This window comes from Paramisgurnus dabryanus, chromosome 23 (genome assembly GCF_030506205.2).
Source record: "Paramisgurnus dabryanus chromosome 23, PD_genome_1.1, whole genome shotgun sequence".
Classification (NCBI taxonomy): domain Eukaryota; kingdom Metazoa; phylum Chordata; class Actinopteri; order Cypriniformes; family Cobitidae; genus Paramisgurnus; species Paramisgurnus dabryanus.
The window spans coordinates 9,849,384-9,869,397 of NC_133359.1; the positions used below are offsets into that span (position 1 = coordinate 9,849,384).

The 20,014-nt window shown below is 38.1% G+C and overlaps 1 protein-coding gene across 1 annotated transcript; it reads left to right on the forward strand.

The window, feature by feature from the left end:
- Positions 1 to 2,266: 2,266 nt before the first annotated feature.
- Positions 2,267 to 19,563, forward strand: LOC135781498 (uncharacterized). The gene is made up of 4 exons (XM_065292009.2): positions 2,267 to 2,397; positions 13,133 to 18,796; positions 18,909 to 18,965; positions 19,044 to 19,563. Exons 2-4 carry the CDS (start codon positions 13,168 to 13,170, stop codon positions 19,190 to 19,192), a joined length of 5,835 nt encoding a protein of 1,944 aa, XP_065148081.1. The 5' UTR covers positions 2,267 to 2,397; positions 13,133 to 13,167; the 3' UTR covers positions 19,193 to 19,563.
- Positions 19,564 to 20,014: the final 451 nt, after the last annotated feature.

The window sequence follows — 20,014 nt, forward strand, 5'->3', positions numbered from 1 at the left end:
AATAAAATTGAATTGAATTGAATTGAATTGAAAAACACCTTTTGTTTTTGAAGGATAGCATAGGTCTGTATTAAAAAAGGCAGATCCACTGCATCAAGAACTGCTATTGGTTCCTGTTATTAAATTTTACATTTTGTTTGTCTACCACCACCAAGTCTGTCAATCACCAGAAGAAACAAGGGGACAGAGACACCGAGAAGTGCTTCTCTGTTATTTCTCAGCTTACTGGCTATATAAAAGCCAACTAACACTGACAACTGGAAACTCCTGTGGGGGTGGGGTGGATGTTAAGAAACAGAAGGCTTTCCACCAGTTCTAAAAAAAATAAAAAATAAACATACCGGTACACTTTTTGGGTGTATGAGTACAAAATTTGCCAAACGCATGATATTCCGGTGCATTGATTACCACTAGCAAAACCATGGTTTAATTATAGCAACCGTGTTTTTTTGGGGCGGCTTTACTTGTAGTAAAACCATGGTTACTTTTCGTAAGACTTGTCATAACTTTCATGAGACTCGTCAAAAGTGAGATGAAAAAGTAGTTTGGCTTAATTTTGTATATGGAAAATAAGATCTGCTACTTAGTTTATGCATTTGGCACCCTGGTCCTCAATAGCTATGCCACTTGGCATTTGTTAATATTGGTGATGAGAATTTTCTCTGTCTAGACATGTACTTGTGGGGGGTCTGTGTTATCTTCTTTTACATTGTCTTAGATGGGATGTGATAAGTATCAAAAGGAGACTTATGTAAAAGTGCTAGCTCATGATTATTATCAGGAGTATGTTACGAGCCATCTTGATGATTTTTGGAAAACTGCTTGACCTCATGTTGATCAAACAATGATCCTATGGTTTAAAACCACCCTTAGCTTTATCAGTGGGTTTATGGGCTTTTCATTTATGTGTTTTGTATTTATTTATTGCTGTCTGGTGTTTGGTGACATTTTTAAAGTTGTCTATTTTATAACCCACTACACAACTTGTGATTTATGGGACAGGTCTAGGGAGTGAGTGCAGGGGGGGTGGAGTTCAAATTCGGAATGTAGAAATTTTCCATCATTAATCAAAGTAATATTCTTTAAATTAGTGCTCTATATCATAGTGTGCCAAACAGATTACTTTCTGTTATTAATAAACAAAACTTTAATTTTACAATATTATTTTTGAAATAGATGACATAGACTGAATATTGGAAAAAAGCAGCCAATAAGAGCCCCGGATTAAATGTTTAGTTCTTTCAATATTCTTTAAAATTCATCCTAGAGTGAAACTTCAAAAAGCTGCTTTATAAAATGACACAAGTATGATTTCACAATTTCTAGGCAAAGGGTGACTGCACTTCAGATAATAAAATATAACAGAGTTTTGATTTATTTTGGATGCTTTTAGTCACCAACATAATTCCCACAGTTGCATTTGTGTTATGCCATGGTTTGGACGAGTGTAATATTATTCTGTTATCTGGAAAAAAAATATAAATTAAGAACGAGTGAGTGTGTCAGAACTTTAGCCTGTACTGTATATAGATATGGGTTTAGCTCATGTCTATTATTGACACCCTTTCTCATCCATCAGTTAAATTCAGGAGGTTCTTAAATGTTTAAAAGCAAGCACGATTAAATAAATCAATAAATATATCAAAATTTTTACACTTTATGCTTTTTGTTTTGTTCTTGTTTCCTTGTTTGTTTTCTTTCTATATCCTTTATTATTTGTATCTAGTCATCATTTAAAATGTGTGTACTGGAGACTTCCATCAAGTCCATGTGTGTTGGCAATTAAACTGATGTTGATTGATAACTTTCACGTTTCGTTCAATCAGTCGCACAAAGTGTTGCCAGATCTACTCAATATAACAGAATCAACACAAGGTCTACTGCAGTAAAACATGCCGGTTAAAGTAAACCACTGTACCAAAACAAACAAATTATGTGTGAAAGTACAATACAATGCATTGTTTTTCTTTTTAAGGTACATACAGTATTTTTTATGTCTTATGTTTTTGTGATGGGGGGCTGAGAAGAAACATACAAAGTTCTGCAGTCACAAACTTATTTAACTACGAAAGTTATATTGTGTTTATGTTCGTTACTATTGTGTTATTGTATGTTACTTTTTTATGTATAATGTATGCCACTCAAGTTTCTTTAAATTGAAAATTGAGAAACAAAGAAATCAAACTGTGGAACAAAAGTTGACCTGGCAACACATCAAACACAAGCTGCAGCTGTAACTGTCCCGCCCCTCAGCTCAGCCATGGGCTTGAGAAGTTTTTGATGAGATCCGTCTGCACGCTTTTAACGCTACACGTGTGACGAACAGTTATCAACGACAGCAGCCGAGTTAAATGCTTTAAATACAGACAGAAGAGAGTTTATACGAACTAGCGTTAAGTAAGTAATCCATTTGTTTCACATTAATGTTCGTCTTTGTTTGGGATGTTTTGTTTGCAAAGCGATGTGTTTACATCCTGACTACAGAAGTGTTCTAAAAGTTTTTCTCGACCAAACGTTTAAGTTGCATTCGAAAATCTTATGTGTAAATTACAAAACTTCTCGATATTTCATTCACGATCTTCTTTGGAGGGCGTATAAGGCGATGTATGTGCATTTTATGTTTGTTTTACAGTAGTTGTTGGTCGGTTAGAAATAACCGTTAAGTTCCGTGAAAATGCACCGCAGTCTACCTTGCGAATAAACGTGACTAAATATCTGTTGTGGGAATGCACTGTAAGTCAATTTAGATTTAAGTGTCTGTTAAGTGCATACATGTAAATGTCGAAATATGCAGTTGTAAACGATGATTTTCTCAAGTTATTGTAAACAAGCGTACAGACGGTTTCAGCGGCTAAACTTGACTTCCGGTACACTTCTGCATAAAATGATAACAACAGAGCCCCTCAAGAGTAATGTCAGATTATTACTGATAACAAGCTAAATAAATAACCATTACATTACCTTAGTTCAATTCATAGCTAAAGCACATCAACTATTACATTACGCTAATATTACTGTGTAACATATACTGTGCGTTCACACCGCCACCGGCAAGAGCGTCCGGAAGTGGCCGGAAGTCATTCATTTTCAATGAGAGTCGGCGGCGAGTTGGTGTGAGCGTCAAGGAGAGTTGAAATCAGCTCAATTTTATGGTAATAAGCTATGACGTGGTTGGGCAGCAATCAATTCGAATGCGGAAACCTCTGCTTGAGAGAAGTCCAGAGAATGTATTCGCGTCTAGAGCGTCCATTTTTCTATAGCGTCACTGGCAGGGCAGCCAGAGCATCAACAAATGCTCTGGCTGCCCTGCCAGTGACGCTATAAAATAAAAAGAGTAGTGGATGCTCTGACGCTCCAATGCATTCTCTGGAATCCTCTCAAGCAGAAGACTTCTATGGGTTTCCGCCTTCCGAATGGTCGCAGCCAGAGAAGATGCCGGTAGAGGCATCAAGTGCGAGTGATTTCAATGTGAATATGCGTTGACGCTAGGGCTGGGCGATTAATGGAAATCGAACCGCAATCGCGATGTGCAACGCTGCGATTAGCAAATCGCGAAAGGATGCGATTTGAGAAATATGCAGAGAGGCTTTGTGACAGTCTGAGCGAGTGCAAATGCGCGAGTGCGAGTATGGCTGTGCTTTCTCCGTGAGAGGCACGTCAACCAAAACAGCGCTTCTCCTAAACTGACGAGGGGTTTCAATTTAAAGCATGCCCGCAGCCTGTGTCTCTCAATGCTTGTTAAATACTCGTGCCTGGTTCCGCATTGCAAGACTTCTCAAATGTAGCTATTTAATATTTTGATAGTTATGAAGTTGAGTATTACAGTTCTTTGTTTACAAAAAACAATCATGCATTCAAATCTTTCTAGTAAAACTCAGTCACCCATTTCAATATTTTAACTTAAGTTGCAGCTATAATGAACCCACTTATTTAAATACTGTTACAGTGTTAGTCCAAGCTAAAGACCATTTTACATTTCATACAATAAGAAGTGTTAATTATATTCTTAATTTCTTTGTTTTTGTTTCCTTATTTTCACAAAAAAAAACCCAAATAAAACAAAAACATAAGAATACAGTTAAATCACCAGACCCATAAGCAGTATCCGTAAGATCTAACCATCTAAAGAGGCAGATCCACATTGCATCTGCTACAAAATTTAATCGCAAATCGAATCGCAATTCCTGGCAGAAAAGGCGCAATTAGATATTTTCCCTAAATCGCACAGCCCTAGTTGACGCGCGTCTGGAGGTCTCGCGGGACTTGAACTCTCGCGTCGCTTTAACATTTTGAATGCATTCGCTCTAGATGCGTGAATGCATTAAAAATGTTCAAGCGGCAAACTAGACGCAATAAACATCATTTTGACAACTCAAACGTGGCTTTACCCACGGTAAAGTTGAGCTGATTTCATCTCTCGTCCAAGTCACACCATCCAAGACACGGTGGTGTGAATGCACAGTGTATACAATGTAGGGATCTTCATATAAACTGGTTAACCATTAACTGAAGGTAAAAATTTATGACAGTTTAATATTATAATTAAAAGTAAAAATATTTAACGCAGGGTGCCTGCAGCCGCTTTTCTATTCTTAAGTTGGCCTGTAAATGATGGTCTGTTAAAGTAATCATCTGTATGAAAAATCATTTGTACTGCATACAGGGCTCAAAATTAACTTTTTTATTTGGAAGCACTAGCACTGGTGCTCCCAACTTTAAAGCGTTAGGAGCACCAGCAAAAATTTAGGCGCACTCATCCAAAAAGTATGAAGCACCACAACTACAATGTATAAGTTAATAGATTTATTTTATTAAAAATTAAACACCACAACTGGGCTCTACACATCCTATGGCCAAGATTTGAAATTTGGTCTTTTTTGCTGCATAGATTACTAAAATAATACCAATAACAATTTAACAATCACAGGTAACATAATTATGATTACAATAGAAAATCTAGCAAACACGTAAAACACTGATTAATTGTGACATTACAAAAGTGACCCTAATATAGAAGGCTAATATATTGGTATTGATAACTGCATTACCAGGATGCTATTACTACTAAATAGGCAATGTTTTTAAAAACATACCATCAGCATTGTCATGTTCCACCTCAACATGGAATACAAGGATGCTTGTCGGATGTCCCTCAAGCAGGATGCGCACATACATCATCAAACACTATTTGATGGACAGCCAGGTCGGTGTCTCCTTCAATAATGAACACATTTGTCACAACAGTTTTTGTGTTTTTGGCACTTTCGTCGTGTTTAAGCAAGGTCTCGCGCTTAAAATGTGTGGATTCCGCCACCAGTGTCGTTTTACCTGCAACCTCCGTTACACTGGATTTACAGTAAACACAATAACATCGAGCCATTTTCATAGCAGAGCCACTCGTAATCTTTAAGCCACTCTCTGCGAAAGGTTTCACGTTAAGCCTTATTTTCCGGTGGTGAAGTTGCATTTAAATCCGGACTGTCGTTATGAATTAATAAAGTAGTAACATTGGCTGTAGTCGGCTCATTCTCTTCATGCTCGCGGTTCGTTTTTTTCACATTTTCGCGCTTTGCGTACCAACGTAGCACGGCAACAAGGAATGATTGACATTCATATTGGCCAATCTGCGCTCTTTATTAAACGCAAGAACTTGATGGTGAAATTTGATTGGTTATGTAATGTTGGAGAGAACACTGAACCTGGAACAGCACACAGCATACACAATCTAAATCAAGTCACACCACAACATAATAGGCAGTCGCAAAAATGCTCCCAAATATTTTTTAGGGTCGCACAAATTAAATTTCGGTCGCATATGCGACCAAAACAGTCGCAATTTCGAGCCCTGGCATATGTGTCCATGTTTGAATATGGTTTGTAATGAGTTTTTTTTTTTGTAACTCATCCGTTTAAATTATATTAAGCCAAGTTCTGCTTTAAGGGCGTGGCCACTTGAGTGACTGTTGAACAGCCACTACTGTCACAAGAGTGGAGCTAGGTGAGGTGATTTCAGCAACCAGCCACCTCAGCTTCACTCACGTCCCGCCTCTTTACCCATTTTCGGATTTTGGTTGTAACGATACACCAATGGCATGGTACGGATCGGTTTACAGTTGTGTGGGGGTAGGGTTCATGTCATTTTACCACCAATGCTAAGGAATAATAGATTAACTTAACTCAATTATAACAACAAAAACAACTTGACTTTTTCTTAATTAACTTTGGCTTTACATTTTTAGTGCCCGAGTAAACAAAAAAATTTAAATAAATGCCTCCAATGTAGACTAGTCAAAATAAATCTCAGGTATAAATCAGGTAAAAAAACGTGATAAATGAAAGTATAATGAAAACCGACGTGGAACTTATGCCGTACGCACAACTATATAGAGCCCTTTACATTTTTTACTTTTGTCCTAAAGCAGGGCTATTCAATCTTACCCTGGAGGGCCGGAGCACTACAGAGTTTAGGTCCAACCCTAATCAAAATTACCCACATGTGATTTTTCTAGTGATCATGAAGACCTTGATTAGCTTGCTCAGGTGTGTTTGATCAGGGCTGGAGCTAAACTCTGCAGTTCTCCAGCCCTCCAGGGTAAGATTTGAATCGCCCTGTCCTAGAGAATGATCTCGTGCTTTTCCATTACACTTGGCTTAACCCGATCTGACATGCATACACACACACACACACACACACACACACACACACACACACAAACACACACACACACAGTTGTGAAACTGTTACGTTAGATTGTGTTTGCTTTGTCTACGATGCGAAATTCCATTCCTGTACTCCACTAGAAAACAAAAATTTTTCCCACACAAGTGACTTAAATGTGTTTGGGGTATCTGCAATCTCAGGTGGAGCAGCCATCCTGTGTATACAGTAGGGATTAGTCCTGGGGCGGTTTACCGCCATACCGCGGTCACGTGACCCATGCTGCGGGTCTGAGCTCCTCACCGTCATAACCGCAAAAAAAAACACTTGAAACATTGGTCTGCACTTGTGTGTATATGTGGGGATGTTATACACGCAGCTTGTTAACTGAACATTAACTGATATGATTTTAATATTAAATTGTCATTGAGTAGATATACAGGTGACGTTGTCTGTCACTCGTTAAAAGAAATACAAAAATTTTATCTAATTTGAACGTGCAAACAACCGCAACAGATCAACAACAGAATCAGGTTTCATACATTATCAAATTTTCACGCAACATAAAGAGCACGCGATCAGTCCGAGGATTAATATCCAAAGATTAGATTCTCTCTTTTTTCATCTAGCCTACAACAGTGGCCATTTCTAAAGCAGGACACATTTAAAAAAGTTTTGCTTTTGCGTCTTCTCTCTGTTTGTGGAAAAAGACAGATGTTTAGGTAAGGGTCGAGGACAGAAGCGTTTTGTCCGATCACGCGCAACAGAGGCGTTCTGTCCGATCATGCGCAACAGGCGGACTGCCCAGGCGCGCGCGAGACAGACGCGGACTGCCCGGGCACGCGTGAGACAGACGGACCGCGTCATCTTGCGCACACACGCGTCTCAGTGCAGCGTCCCAGCTATACTCAAGCACGGACACATATGCAGTACAAGTGATTTCTCATACAAATAGTTATTTAACCAGACTATCAGGGCAGCAATAATTTGCGTCATTTACAGGCTAGTCACAAATTAAGGATAGAAAAGTGCCGAAATGTCTGTAGGACGTGTGGACACGCACAATGCGTTAAAAAATTTTTTCTTAACTTATAATATTAATTGTTGAAGTTGTTGAATGTTGAAATTGAAGAAATGTGGAAGGAAATAATATTCACTTTACATGTTCCTTAAGTAATTTGCACGTGTTTTGTATTGAAGATAAATAAATCATGTTATTAAACTCGTTGTCTTGCCAATAAACCGCAAAACCGCGGGAATTTGTTGATTACCGACCGCGGTAAAAAAAAAAAAAACGGCCCACCCCTAGTAGGGATGCAACAATACAGTGAGTCGACGGTTCAATACATGCCTCGGTTCTTTATCCCAGGGTTCGGTTCGGCTCTGATGACTTGGCGTATTAAAGTGTTTTTGGCCTACTGAAGTAAATTATTCTATGCTTGGGTAACAGGAACAGTGAAGAAAAACTGGTTTTAATTGCAATTCTCTTTATTTTATGTAAACCCAAAAATCATCTTACATATTTCTAGAGTTGTTCCGATCCTGATACCAGTATTGGAAATGCGGCCGATACCACAAAAAATCGGCGAGTACTTGAACCCATGTACCGATCGGATACCATTTTCTTAATAAACCTAGTTATGCCCGGCCGTTATAGCTAACACTAAAGCTAACGCTGCAAAGCTAAACTCATTTCTTCTTCGCTGCTCTGAATGCAAACAAGAGGAAGTTACCACATGCGTCGTGACGCAACCACTGTTTACTTGGAGCGGCGAAGAAATGAAAGCATGCAGCTGTATGTCCGCTGTTTGTTAGTATTTCAGACTAATAAAACATTGACATGTCTCAGCGGAATCCGCGCCCGCAGATTTCGCGGAGAACTCTGCGAATTTAATGCCCGTGATAGACAAGCACGCGTAGCCCACGCTTGAGCGTGTTTGTGACCAGTCATTGACAAGTTCATAAACCCTGCACGTGCTGTTTGCTGTGATTGTTTTTAATGAGAAAGAGCATGAACCATTTGAGATGAAATAAAACTTTCCACTGAGTTAAGCAGATCTGTCTCTGTTGTCTATGTCAGTGGTTCTCAACTCCAGTCCTCGGGACCCACTGCTCTGCACATTTTGGATGTCTCTCATATCTGACACACTCACTTCAGTTCATGAAATCTATCCTAATGAGCTGATAATCTGAATCAGGTGTGTTAAATAAGGGAGACATGCACAATATGCAGAGCAGTGGGTCCCGAGGACTGGAGTTGAGAACCACTGGTCTATGTGACCCGACAGTCAGCACACATAATTTCAAATCTGTTTAATTCAATTCAAATCAAATTCTTGTTATGTTAAAAGTTTACATTGCCTTATAAAAATGATGAAATTATCTTCATACGTGCTTAACTCTTTCACCGCCAGCGTTTTTAAAAAAAGTTGCTAGCCAGCGCCAGCGTTTTTCATGATTTTCACCAAAGTTTAATGCCTTCCAGAAAATGTTCTTCTTTAAATATATAAACATACCAGATACCAAATGAAAGAACAGACCCTCTGCTTTCAAACAAAAAAAAAAACCGTTTCATCCTACCTTTAGTGGTTCTTTTGCAATCAGCTTTTGAATATGGGTAGGTTTTTGCAAAAACACCATATTTTGAGCAAAAAGCAGAGATAATTCCATTTTTGTGAAGGACTTTTCATAGAGATCCCATTCAGAGCGATCTTTAAAACACAATAGGACATGCAGCCGCTTGCCATAGGGCAATACTTCCGGTTTTAAAAAGTTCGGAATAATAGCGGTATTGCGGAAAGACGGAAAATCTCGTCATTGGCGGGGAAGCGTTTTCTCTTAATTGACGAGATATCTCGTCAATGGCGGGGAAAGAGTTAATTCATAATGAGAACGTTTACACAAGCTTTTTATTCTGCTATAATATATATAAACAATAATATATGTCATTTTAAATAGGCTACAAACTATAATTCTATCTTGACATGCACATTATCTATTGGTGTATTCATTTTAATTGTGAGTTATTAAAAAGTAATTATTTAAGATGCAATTTTGTAATATTTAATAGCTTAAATTCTCTCATTTCTTCTAAAAAACATTTAAAATCATTCCACAGAATTCCTGCAGATTTTTGCAATTATTCTAAAACTAAAATACCCTTTCAGTTTACAATGTTAGAATTGTGGCTAATTTTCTCTTAGGAAAAATAAATGTTACTGTCAAATGTCTTTCAGATAATAAAAATACTCTAGTTTATGTATGTATCTGTTCATGTTTTATACAGGAATAAGTCTGAAGCACACCATAAAACAGTTATATCCATTCATACAGGGCTAGTATTAAACCTCAAACCATCTCAGGGCCCCCAGTTTGAAAACCACTGCCCTAAAGCACTTTGTCATAGAAACTGGGCGGGGGGAAAGGATTTGACAGGATATAAATGGACATCTGGGATGGTTGATTATCACAGAGCCTGAAGGTACATTTAGCTATCTATTAACAATGTATAGACAATAGCTTTTTGTTTCAAAATTTTCCCCTAGCAGCAGTTTCGTCAAAGTCCCAGTAAGGAAAGTTGTGCCCCTAGGCAGTCATGAAATGCGCATGAAAATTAAATGCGAATTATCCCACAGTCCTATTGCCATGTTTGCAACGCCTCTGGGCAGTCATTTCAAACATGCAAGACTAAAGTCCTATCTACTTGAATGAGGGGAAACAGATGTCTCTAATGTCAGGTTTAATTGTTGGTTAGAAATATGTTGTTTAATTTTGATTTCAATCTTCTTGTTTTTTTTCTTTTGTTCTTTAAAGAGCAAATTTTTTGATTCATGTTTTTACATTTCCTTGGGTGTGTAAGAGTGTATTAGATATATCGGGCCGTTTTTTGCGAGTTTTATGTGTATCGGCATCAACCGATACTTGGCGGCTGTGTTCGCCAATTTTTTTCCAGCGTTATTTATAGACCGAGTGCTGGAAGCCGCAAGCTATTGCAGGTCATGTGACCAAAAACAACCAACCTTTCCATGACAACATCGAAAGCTCGGCCTAACAGCTGATCAAAGCTGGACAAAGCGGGTTTTTATTTCTCATCTCTATAATTTTTTTTTTATTCAAACTTATTCCTCAACTGTACACTTTCATTTGTTTCCTAAGCTAAAATTGAACCTTTTCCGATGTTTGCAGGCGTGTCACGTTACTCTGGGAGGAACTTCCAGTCATATTGAGCATTGCATTGTACCCTTTCCATAGGGGAGTGGGGAGGGAACAATGAATGGACAATGGTAAAGTTAAGTGTGACTGCCGAAGGGTATGGCAAGCCGTTTTAACTTTTATTCGTTGTGTTCTTGATATCAACAATTCAGTTTTCACTAGTTAAAATTTTCATTATTGACATCAGAAATTACATTTCTACTAGTAACAATGGCAATTCTTGGTATCAACAATTACATTCCCACTAGTAACAATGGTAATTCTTCATATCAACAATTTAATTCTTCATATCAACAATTCAATTCTTGATATCAACAATTAAATTCTTGATATATGTAATTGTATTTTCACAAGTGAAATATCACCATAGGCTGCCATTCAAATTCAATTCTTGATATTAAGAATTACATTTCCACTAGTAACAATGTTAATTGTTGATATCAATAATTAAATTCTTGATATCAAGAATTAAATTATTGATATCAACAATCGAGTTCTTGATATCAAGAATTCAATTGTTACTAGTTAAAATGTTAATTCTTGATATCAATAATTCGATTGTCACTAGTAACAATGTTAATTTCTGTTATCTGAAATTGTATTTCTGATATCAATATCATTTCAGATATCTAAAATGACTTTCTTACTAGTAACAATCCCATTCATGATATCAGAAATTAAAATTTTCACTAGTGACAATCGAATTATTGATATCAAGACTTAACATTTTAACTAGTAACAATTGAATTCTTGATATCAAGAACTCGATTGTTGATATCAAGATTTGAATTCTTGATATCAAGAATTGAATTGTTGATATCAAGAATTAACATTGTTACTAGTGGTAATGTGATTCTTGATATCAACAATTCAATTCTTGATATCAACAATGTTAATTCTTGATATCAAGAATTGAATTGTTGATATCAAGAATTAACATTGTTACTAGTGAAAATGTAATTCTTGATATCAACAATTGAATTTGAATGGCAACCTATGGTGACATTTCACTAGTGAAAATACAATTACAGATATCAATAACTTAATTGTTGATATCAATAATTGAATTGTTGATATCAAGAATTGAATTGTTGATATCAAGAATTAAATTGTTGATATCAAGAATTCAATAGCTGATATCAAGAATTAACATTGTTACTAGTGGAAATGTAATTGTTGATATCAAGAATTAAATAGCTGATATCAAGAATTAACATTGTTACTAGTGGGAATGTAATTGTTGATATCAAGAATTGCCATTGATACTAGTAGAAATGTAATATCTGATATCAAGAATTACAATTTTAACTAGTGAAAATTGAATTGTTGATATCAAGAAAACAATGAATAAAAGTTAAAACGGCTTGCCATAGAAGGGTGGGAATTGGTTGGGGAAATCATTTGATCTTTCTAATTATTTGATCTTTTCTAATTATTTGGTCAACTTTATTTCTACAGTCACAAACTTACCACATTCATACAGCACGTTGATCCCAGAAAAGTCGCATACTGGCAATTTTATGGCTTCTGTGTAGGGCTGCACGATTAATCGCATGCGATTGTCACGCGCATCACGTTAGTAAAGCCGGTTTCTTGATTCCTTCATTGATGTGCGTGACAATCCCATGCGATTTATTGTGCAGCCCTACTTCTTTGTGTGATCTGTGAATGCAAACATCTCTCGTACGGGACATAGTAATAATGTCGTAACATTTACAGAATGCATCCTGTGTGAACAGAAGACAGAATGCAATAGGGCGTGTCACCGCAAGGACGCGCATGTCATCACAAAAAGAGGTTATTGTTTAGCTCTGACACGGGGGTTTTAAATGCAGATCAACATTCACAACGAAGTGCAAACTGAAATGAAGCAGACATCAGGGAGGTCGTTACTATCCATGTTGAAACGGATCATTCGCCAGCATATTAGGACTGCGCCTCATTATCGTAAACAAAAATGCATGTGCTTGGTTTCTTTGTGGATAAGCAAATTTAAGACGCTGCACAAAAATCCACCAAGTGCAAGATTGCAAACACAATATATGTCACTTGTTTTGTGGGGCGGGGGGGTTGGGGGGGGGGTGAATGCATGCGCACGTGTGGCATGGCAGCCTGGACATGCCAATATTTTTTTTAAATATGCACTTTACTTTTTTATATTAGAAGAATAATTATATACCTGCTGTTTCTGATCTCCAGGTTATATTTGTATCAAAGCTTTCAAACAAAGGACTGACTTAATTTTACCTTTTTATTTAACAGGGATGTGATATTTCATTTGAAGACCATTTTGCAGAATGCAAGCAAATTCTCAGCACCCAGAACAATGGCAAAATTTACATGGCAGTGAGGACGCATCTGGAGATGGGACATTCAGTAATCCAGAACAAAACCTTTACCAGAAATGCTTACAACCTCACTCTGCGAACCATCCATATCCAGGACAAACCACCACTGGAAATTACTTAGCAAAATTCTCTTGTACAATTCTACAGACGACCGCTGAAAAAACTGTGAACATCGGTCAATCTACCAATGAAATGAAGTCATCACAGGACAATTTCAATTCAAAATGCACGCAGCCAACAGGGCAACAGAACTCCCAAGTTGTTCTGTGGAACGTGCCCAATAGTGTCCAGATATTCGTACCTGTTAACAACATAAGCATGCAGGAAACCATTAATGTTGCATCCCACAATAATGGACAAAACATTTTACATTTTGCCTCGAGACAAGAAACTTTCAACAGTAATAGCCTTGCATATATGCAACAACAAACTACCTCTTTGCCTGCTGGGCCAAATAATTCGCAACAGTTTAATGCAAAAACAGTTATTAACCATAAGAGTCTTAATGATACTCGAAGAGATATGAGCCCCTGCATTATGCCTCAAAGGAAACAACATGCATTGGCAAACATTTTGCCAAAAAGCCAATCGAAAGAAGGGATGACCTTGCCATCGGATTCGAAATATTGCCTCCCAACTGAAAATACACCTCATGCACAGGATAGTTCCTTTGGTGGACAGATTTCTCATAGAATAAGAACTGACAGCTCATCGACCTTTGTTAACCTACAAGCACTTTCTTCATGGAACTTATTCCAACAGAACAACACTGCAAATAAAGCTGTTGCTGTTGTTACACCATTATCTCCAATAGAAATGGCATCTATTTTAAATGTATCCAAAAAATCTGCTCAAGTTTTTGATGAAAGATCTATGCCAGGGACTGTGCACCATCGACCAAATATTTCCCGTCCACTGGAGGCCAACACTAATGGCCTGACAATGGAAGAACCAAATAACCCACCAAGCAAGCATCAACAACCAATGTCAGGAGGGCTAACACATAATAGTGCAGCTAGACCCAAAAGTCCTGTTTCAACCCATGAATCAACTAACTGCCAAAGTAACCATGCACGCTCACCCAAGCTTAACAGTGCGGATGGAGAGCAAAGTAAGTCGGCATCAGTTCGAACACAAAACAAAGCCAGTGAGAATATTCCTAATAAAAACCATACGGTGACTGACAAGAAAACTAACACAGGGAGAAGTGCCAGGTACTCCACAATTCCTGTAATTGAATGGCCATTAGAAAAGTTGCATGTTTTGATAAATTTTGTTAAGGAAGTAGAAGATGGTCATCAGAAAAACATCAAAAATGAGCCTGGAAAGGAAATTCTGAAGCTTTATTGGAATGGAGATGTTCAGAAGTTCCACAACGTAGTAGATACTGGAATATATCAAAATGTATTGGAAGAAGTCTACAGTTACTGTCCAAGCAAAGATGATGTGATACTGAGGCAAATAAAAACCGATGCACGTTTCCAAGTTGCAGAGGATTTTCATGTTTTGAAACACAACGAAGATCCACCAAAGATGGAATACAAGTCATCTTGGTTGAATCTGAATGAGAAACTTGATGACATTGACAAGGAATGTGGTTATTCTTGGTACTATAGATCTTTTTATGGTTCTTCTCAAGAGAAGATTCATGAAGGAAATTCTGAATGTAAATTGCAACGGAAATGGCTAGACCGTCCTGATGAGCCATCGCCAACAACGCACCAATGCCCAACCAGAACTGTGAATGAAGTACCAGAAGATGGACAGAGTGTCTTGAATTTAACGCAGAAAAATGTTGCCTCCTGTAATGAGCAAGCTGTAACTGGAATTGATAACCACTTACCAAAGGTAACTGAGAAACAAACCAACTGTCAATCAAATATGCTATCAAGCAGGCACACTAGTTCACCAGAGCTTAATCCTATGGTTGTGGGGCAGCCAGAGTTTTCAGCATCATCTCAAAATGCATCAGATGAAATAACTAATCGTGACCTTGCAGTTACAGAGAAAAGTATAAGTGAGATTATGTCAAAATCTGGCGAAGAAGTTGCTCTTCAAAAAAATGCAGGGATTAAACAAATGGACACTACAGCCTCTATTGAGAATAATGCTTCTCCAAATGAAACTTCTGTCAGCTCCGCAATAGTGCATTGTTTAGATGTTGACTCGAAGAAAGTCAATGCTGCACCCAAAGAGTTAAAGCCATCTTGTTTGAACACACCACAAGAACTTATTACAACATCAAGTGACGAGCAAATAACCTTCAAGGGTATTGAAGAGAAGGCACGTGCAATTCAAACCCCACTACCAGATTGCTCTGATACACCTTCAGTAACTGAGAATGGCCAGTATATGACCGAAACTGTGTGCGATGTACCAGCAGAAGCACAAGGATACCTGGAGGTAAAGGAGAACGCTGACAATGAGAGTCATGGGTTATTACAGGAAATGATTGGGACTGATTCCTGCTCACAGAAGAATGATAGTGTGGCTACAGAATCAAATACTGTAAGTCCACTAAAGGGTATTACAAAACTGTTGAGGACATTGGACAAACGTGATGTTTCTTTAAGAATTTATGAGCACCAACTTGGAACAGATGAAATTTTAAGAAGAAAACTTCAACAGCCAACTAGACCATCAGGGATGCCAGTGCTTAATGACAGATTTTGTAAAGGAGCCGGAGGCAGAAGTCCAAAGTTAAATGATAATTTGCCTGTCCAAAGTGACATTACAAGCTCACCAAGGCTTAGTCCTATTGTTAAAGAACATCAGGCAGTTATGGAAAATAAATGTCATGAAAAAATTACTAGCAGTGAAAGGGATAGGATAATTCAAACAACTTTACCAAATGCCCCATCAAGAACTGACGCTGACCTTCAACCAAATACTGGAAACCCACTGACAGGCATGGAAACTATTGTGAGTGCATTAAAAAACCGGGATGCTTTATTAAAAAGACATCAGCAACAATTTAAAAAGCAAGGCATTTCGAAAAGAAGTCATGAACCGTTGCACAAAATTCCTGTGTTGACCGAGTCAGCCATCCAAAGTGACAGCACCAGCTCAGCGAAACTTAATTCTGTTGTCACAGAACAGCATCAATTGCAAAATGAATGTAATGATAAAATGCTTGAAAATGCTGAAATTGCGACATTTGAAACTGTGCCAAAGCTTCGTAAGCTTGACAACGTAGATGCGTCAGGCTCCATTCAAATTAATGTTCTCCCATATGAGGTAGCTAAACGGTGCTTTGCTGGTGAGATGATGGAAGATGAAGATTTACAAGAAGCTGTTGGAATGAGTGAGTCGTCAAGGTTGAATTCTAGTGAGAAATGTGATGACACTGAGAACAACAAAAAATCACATTCCTTGTCAAAGTCATTTTGTGATGCACCCAAACTTTCACAGGAAGAGCAGCTCATGGGGAGTTTGAAGGACAACGCAAGGAATTCAGTTCATGCAGCACGAAACCCATTTCAAGATGTCCCTTTAAAGCCATCACAACAAGATCTTTTGGAGAGAAAGCTTTTATCAACTAAAGATTCAGGAAAGGCAAGGTTAGAGGATGATTTTTGTAATGGCATCGGAGACAAAATTCACCCGTTAACTGATGAATTAAGCACCAAAAATGACTTTACAAGCCCATCAAAACTTAATCCTGAGGTTGAAGGACAACAGGAATTTGAGGCATCACCTGAGGTGCAAACTGAATGTAATGACAAAGTGCCTAATGATGACTGTGCAGTCACAGATGAAAATCTGATTGTGCCATCACCTAGTACAGAAGTTGATGAAGTTGTAGCGGAGTTTGAGGAGATTGATGCTTTTGCCTCCATTAAGATTAATGTTCTCCCACATGAAATTGCAGAAAAATGGTTCGCTGGTGATACTATAGAAAATGAGGATATTGTTGTAAATTTTTCCAGTAAGGAACACAATGATGACCAGGTAGAAGTTGAAGTCCTGGACTACCATGATGACCAGGCTGACCCAACTGAGGTCCTGGATGTTGAGATCCTGGATGTCAGGTCTGAAAAAGAAGTGCACATTAAAAATGTAAAGCCCAAAGAGAAGAACAATCAATGTGCTGCTGATGTAAAGTTGGAGTCTTTCTGTTGTTTTACTAAATGGTTTCAGGCTTTAAAACATGAAGAAGGCTCATTCTGCATGTGCCATGTAAAAACAGACTTGAATGAAGAAGAGATTAAAATTCAGGCCCATGACACAAGTTTAAAGGTGCAGAAAAATGAAGAAGACTGTGTCAACGTCTTCTCTGATAATTATAAATCCATGGAACTAAAACTGATCAATCAGACCAAGGATGAAAATGCATCTGAATGCACTGAATCAAAAAACTTATTGATTTCACATACTGACATGCCAGGCAAGACTGCTGAGGTTGTTGACACCCCACGTCCCGATGTTAAGAGGAGGCCGGACACCCCGCCCCTCGCTGTGCAGAGGAGGCCCGACACTCCGCCCCTCGCTGTGCAGAGGAGGCCCGACACTCCGCCCCTCGCTGTGCAGAGGAGGCCCGACACTCCGCCCCTCGCTGTGCAGAGGAGGCCCGACACCCCGCCTCTCACTGTGCAGAGGAGGCCCGACACCCCGCCTCTCGCTGTGCAGAGGAGGCCCGACACCCCGCCCCTCGCTGTCCAGAGGAGGCCCGACACCCCGCCCCTCGCTGTCCAGAGGAGGCCCGACACCCCGCCCCTCGCTGTCCAGAGGAGGCCCGACACCCCGCCCCTCGCTGTCCAGAGGAGGCCCGACACCCCGCCCCTCGCTGTCCAGAGGAGGCCCGACACCCCGCCCCTCGCTGTCCAGAGGAGGCCCGACACCCCGCCCCTCGCTGTCCAGAGGAGGCCCGACACCCCGCCCCTCGCTGTCCAGAGGAAGCCCACCACCCCACCTCTCGTTGTTAAAAGGAAGTCTGAAACTGTATGTCTTTCACTGTATGGGTCATCTTCTAAGAGACAAGAAATACGAAATAAAAGATATATAAACGGTTGCGAAGAACCCCCCAAAACCCTTGAAATAACTATTAGTCATCATGAGATAAGTGAAGGAAGAACATCAAAGAAGCGAAAATGGGTAGAATCAATAGAAAACGAAGATGCTTTGGATACAAGGCGAAAAGAAATTATATCTCATAAAAGCTGTGATCAGACGAGAATGTCTCTGTTACATCAAGTAACTCCAATAGAACCTTCTGAAGTTACCAAAGAAAATGCACTTTCATCTACATTAACCAGAAAACTCCAAAATCCAAGTTGTAAATCAAAGAGTGGCTTTTATTTAGCAGCTATAAAGAAGCGAAAGAAAAAACAAAACTTTGGTACACGACAGGTTTCTATGAATAACTTTATTATCAGAAGGAAGACTGTTCTATCTAAATCTTTACAGTCAACTGAACCTATAATTAAAAGTAAATATGAATTGGGGAACCCTGCTTTGATGCCATTACAAGAAGGTTCTGGATTGGAATTCAAAGTATTGCCTTCAACTTTCAACTTTGAAGATGGTAAAAAACGCTGTGTTTTGGATCAAGCAGACACATCCTCAAATACAAAAAATGGTAAAATGTTTAAACTTATTTTGTATGAGTATTCATAAGCTTTCTGTATCTATAGTACAATTTGTACATAATGTATTAACCTACCTTTTAAATATATATATTTTTTAAATAGCTCACTCCAAGAATAAAAAAGCAAAAGGAGTGAAGACCACCAATGCTCCAACACCAGGTACTGAACACTAAACAATTCACCTAAATCCTGTCATTCTGTTGCACATTTAAAAGGTTTTGATCTGTTTGTCTGCAGGTACTTGGTGTCTCAGCCCTTTGAAGACCAAGCACGTCCAGTCCGAAGATGTCTCTGGCTCCTCATGTACAATCTTTCAAGAGTTTAAGAAGAAATATCATGAAAGAAAGCAAGAAATGGTTCCCACGCAAAACTTGAATTTCAATTAATAAAATTAAAATCCTTTACTGAACTTGCATTACAATTAAAAATGTAAACATTTCAGATATGTTTAAAATTCTCTGATGTTGTTACTTTTTGTGAAATGTTATCTAACTTAACACTGGCAACATGGATGCATACAATTTTACCGTGTTTTATAAAGACTTAAAGAATTGTTTATATTTATAAATGCATGCATTTGCACATTGATGACAAACAGCTGCTGGTAGCCAACTCCTCTGGTTTATGTGTAAGAATATACATTTTATATATCTTACATTGTTTGAAGGAAATGTTTGTTAGTCATACTCAAAGACATTTTTTCAGGTATATATTCAGGTAATTTTATCCTGATTTATTTGTCTGTTAAATTTGACACTTGGTCAAATATTATTTTTAACATTGTGTTTGTTATTAAAATAAACTTTTTGGTATATAATTTTGCTGTTTGTAAACCACTATCTAGTTGCTTTATTCATAATAGTACAGCGGTAGAATTATCCATCAGTCAATGACGTCAGAGAAAAGTGTCATGTTTTGAATGGCAAAAATGAAATAATAACCAAAATTATTGTTTTTATTAATTAAAAAGCTCCGTTTCATCTATTAAAATACTTAACATTTTCTCCAAATGTATCACTATACTACAATTCAATCTGTATCAAATATTAAATAACAAACATCGTAAAAATTATGAAAAATTATTATCCATATTAGTAGTAATATTTCGAACAGTTGACTGCTTAAACAATTCGATGTAAACGTATTACAGAATCGTAAACCAATTCAGTTACTATGGCCATCGAAACTTTTGTTTGTCGCTTGTTAAT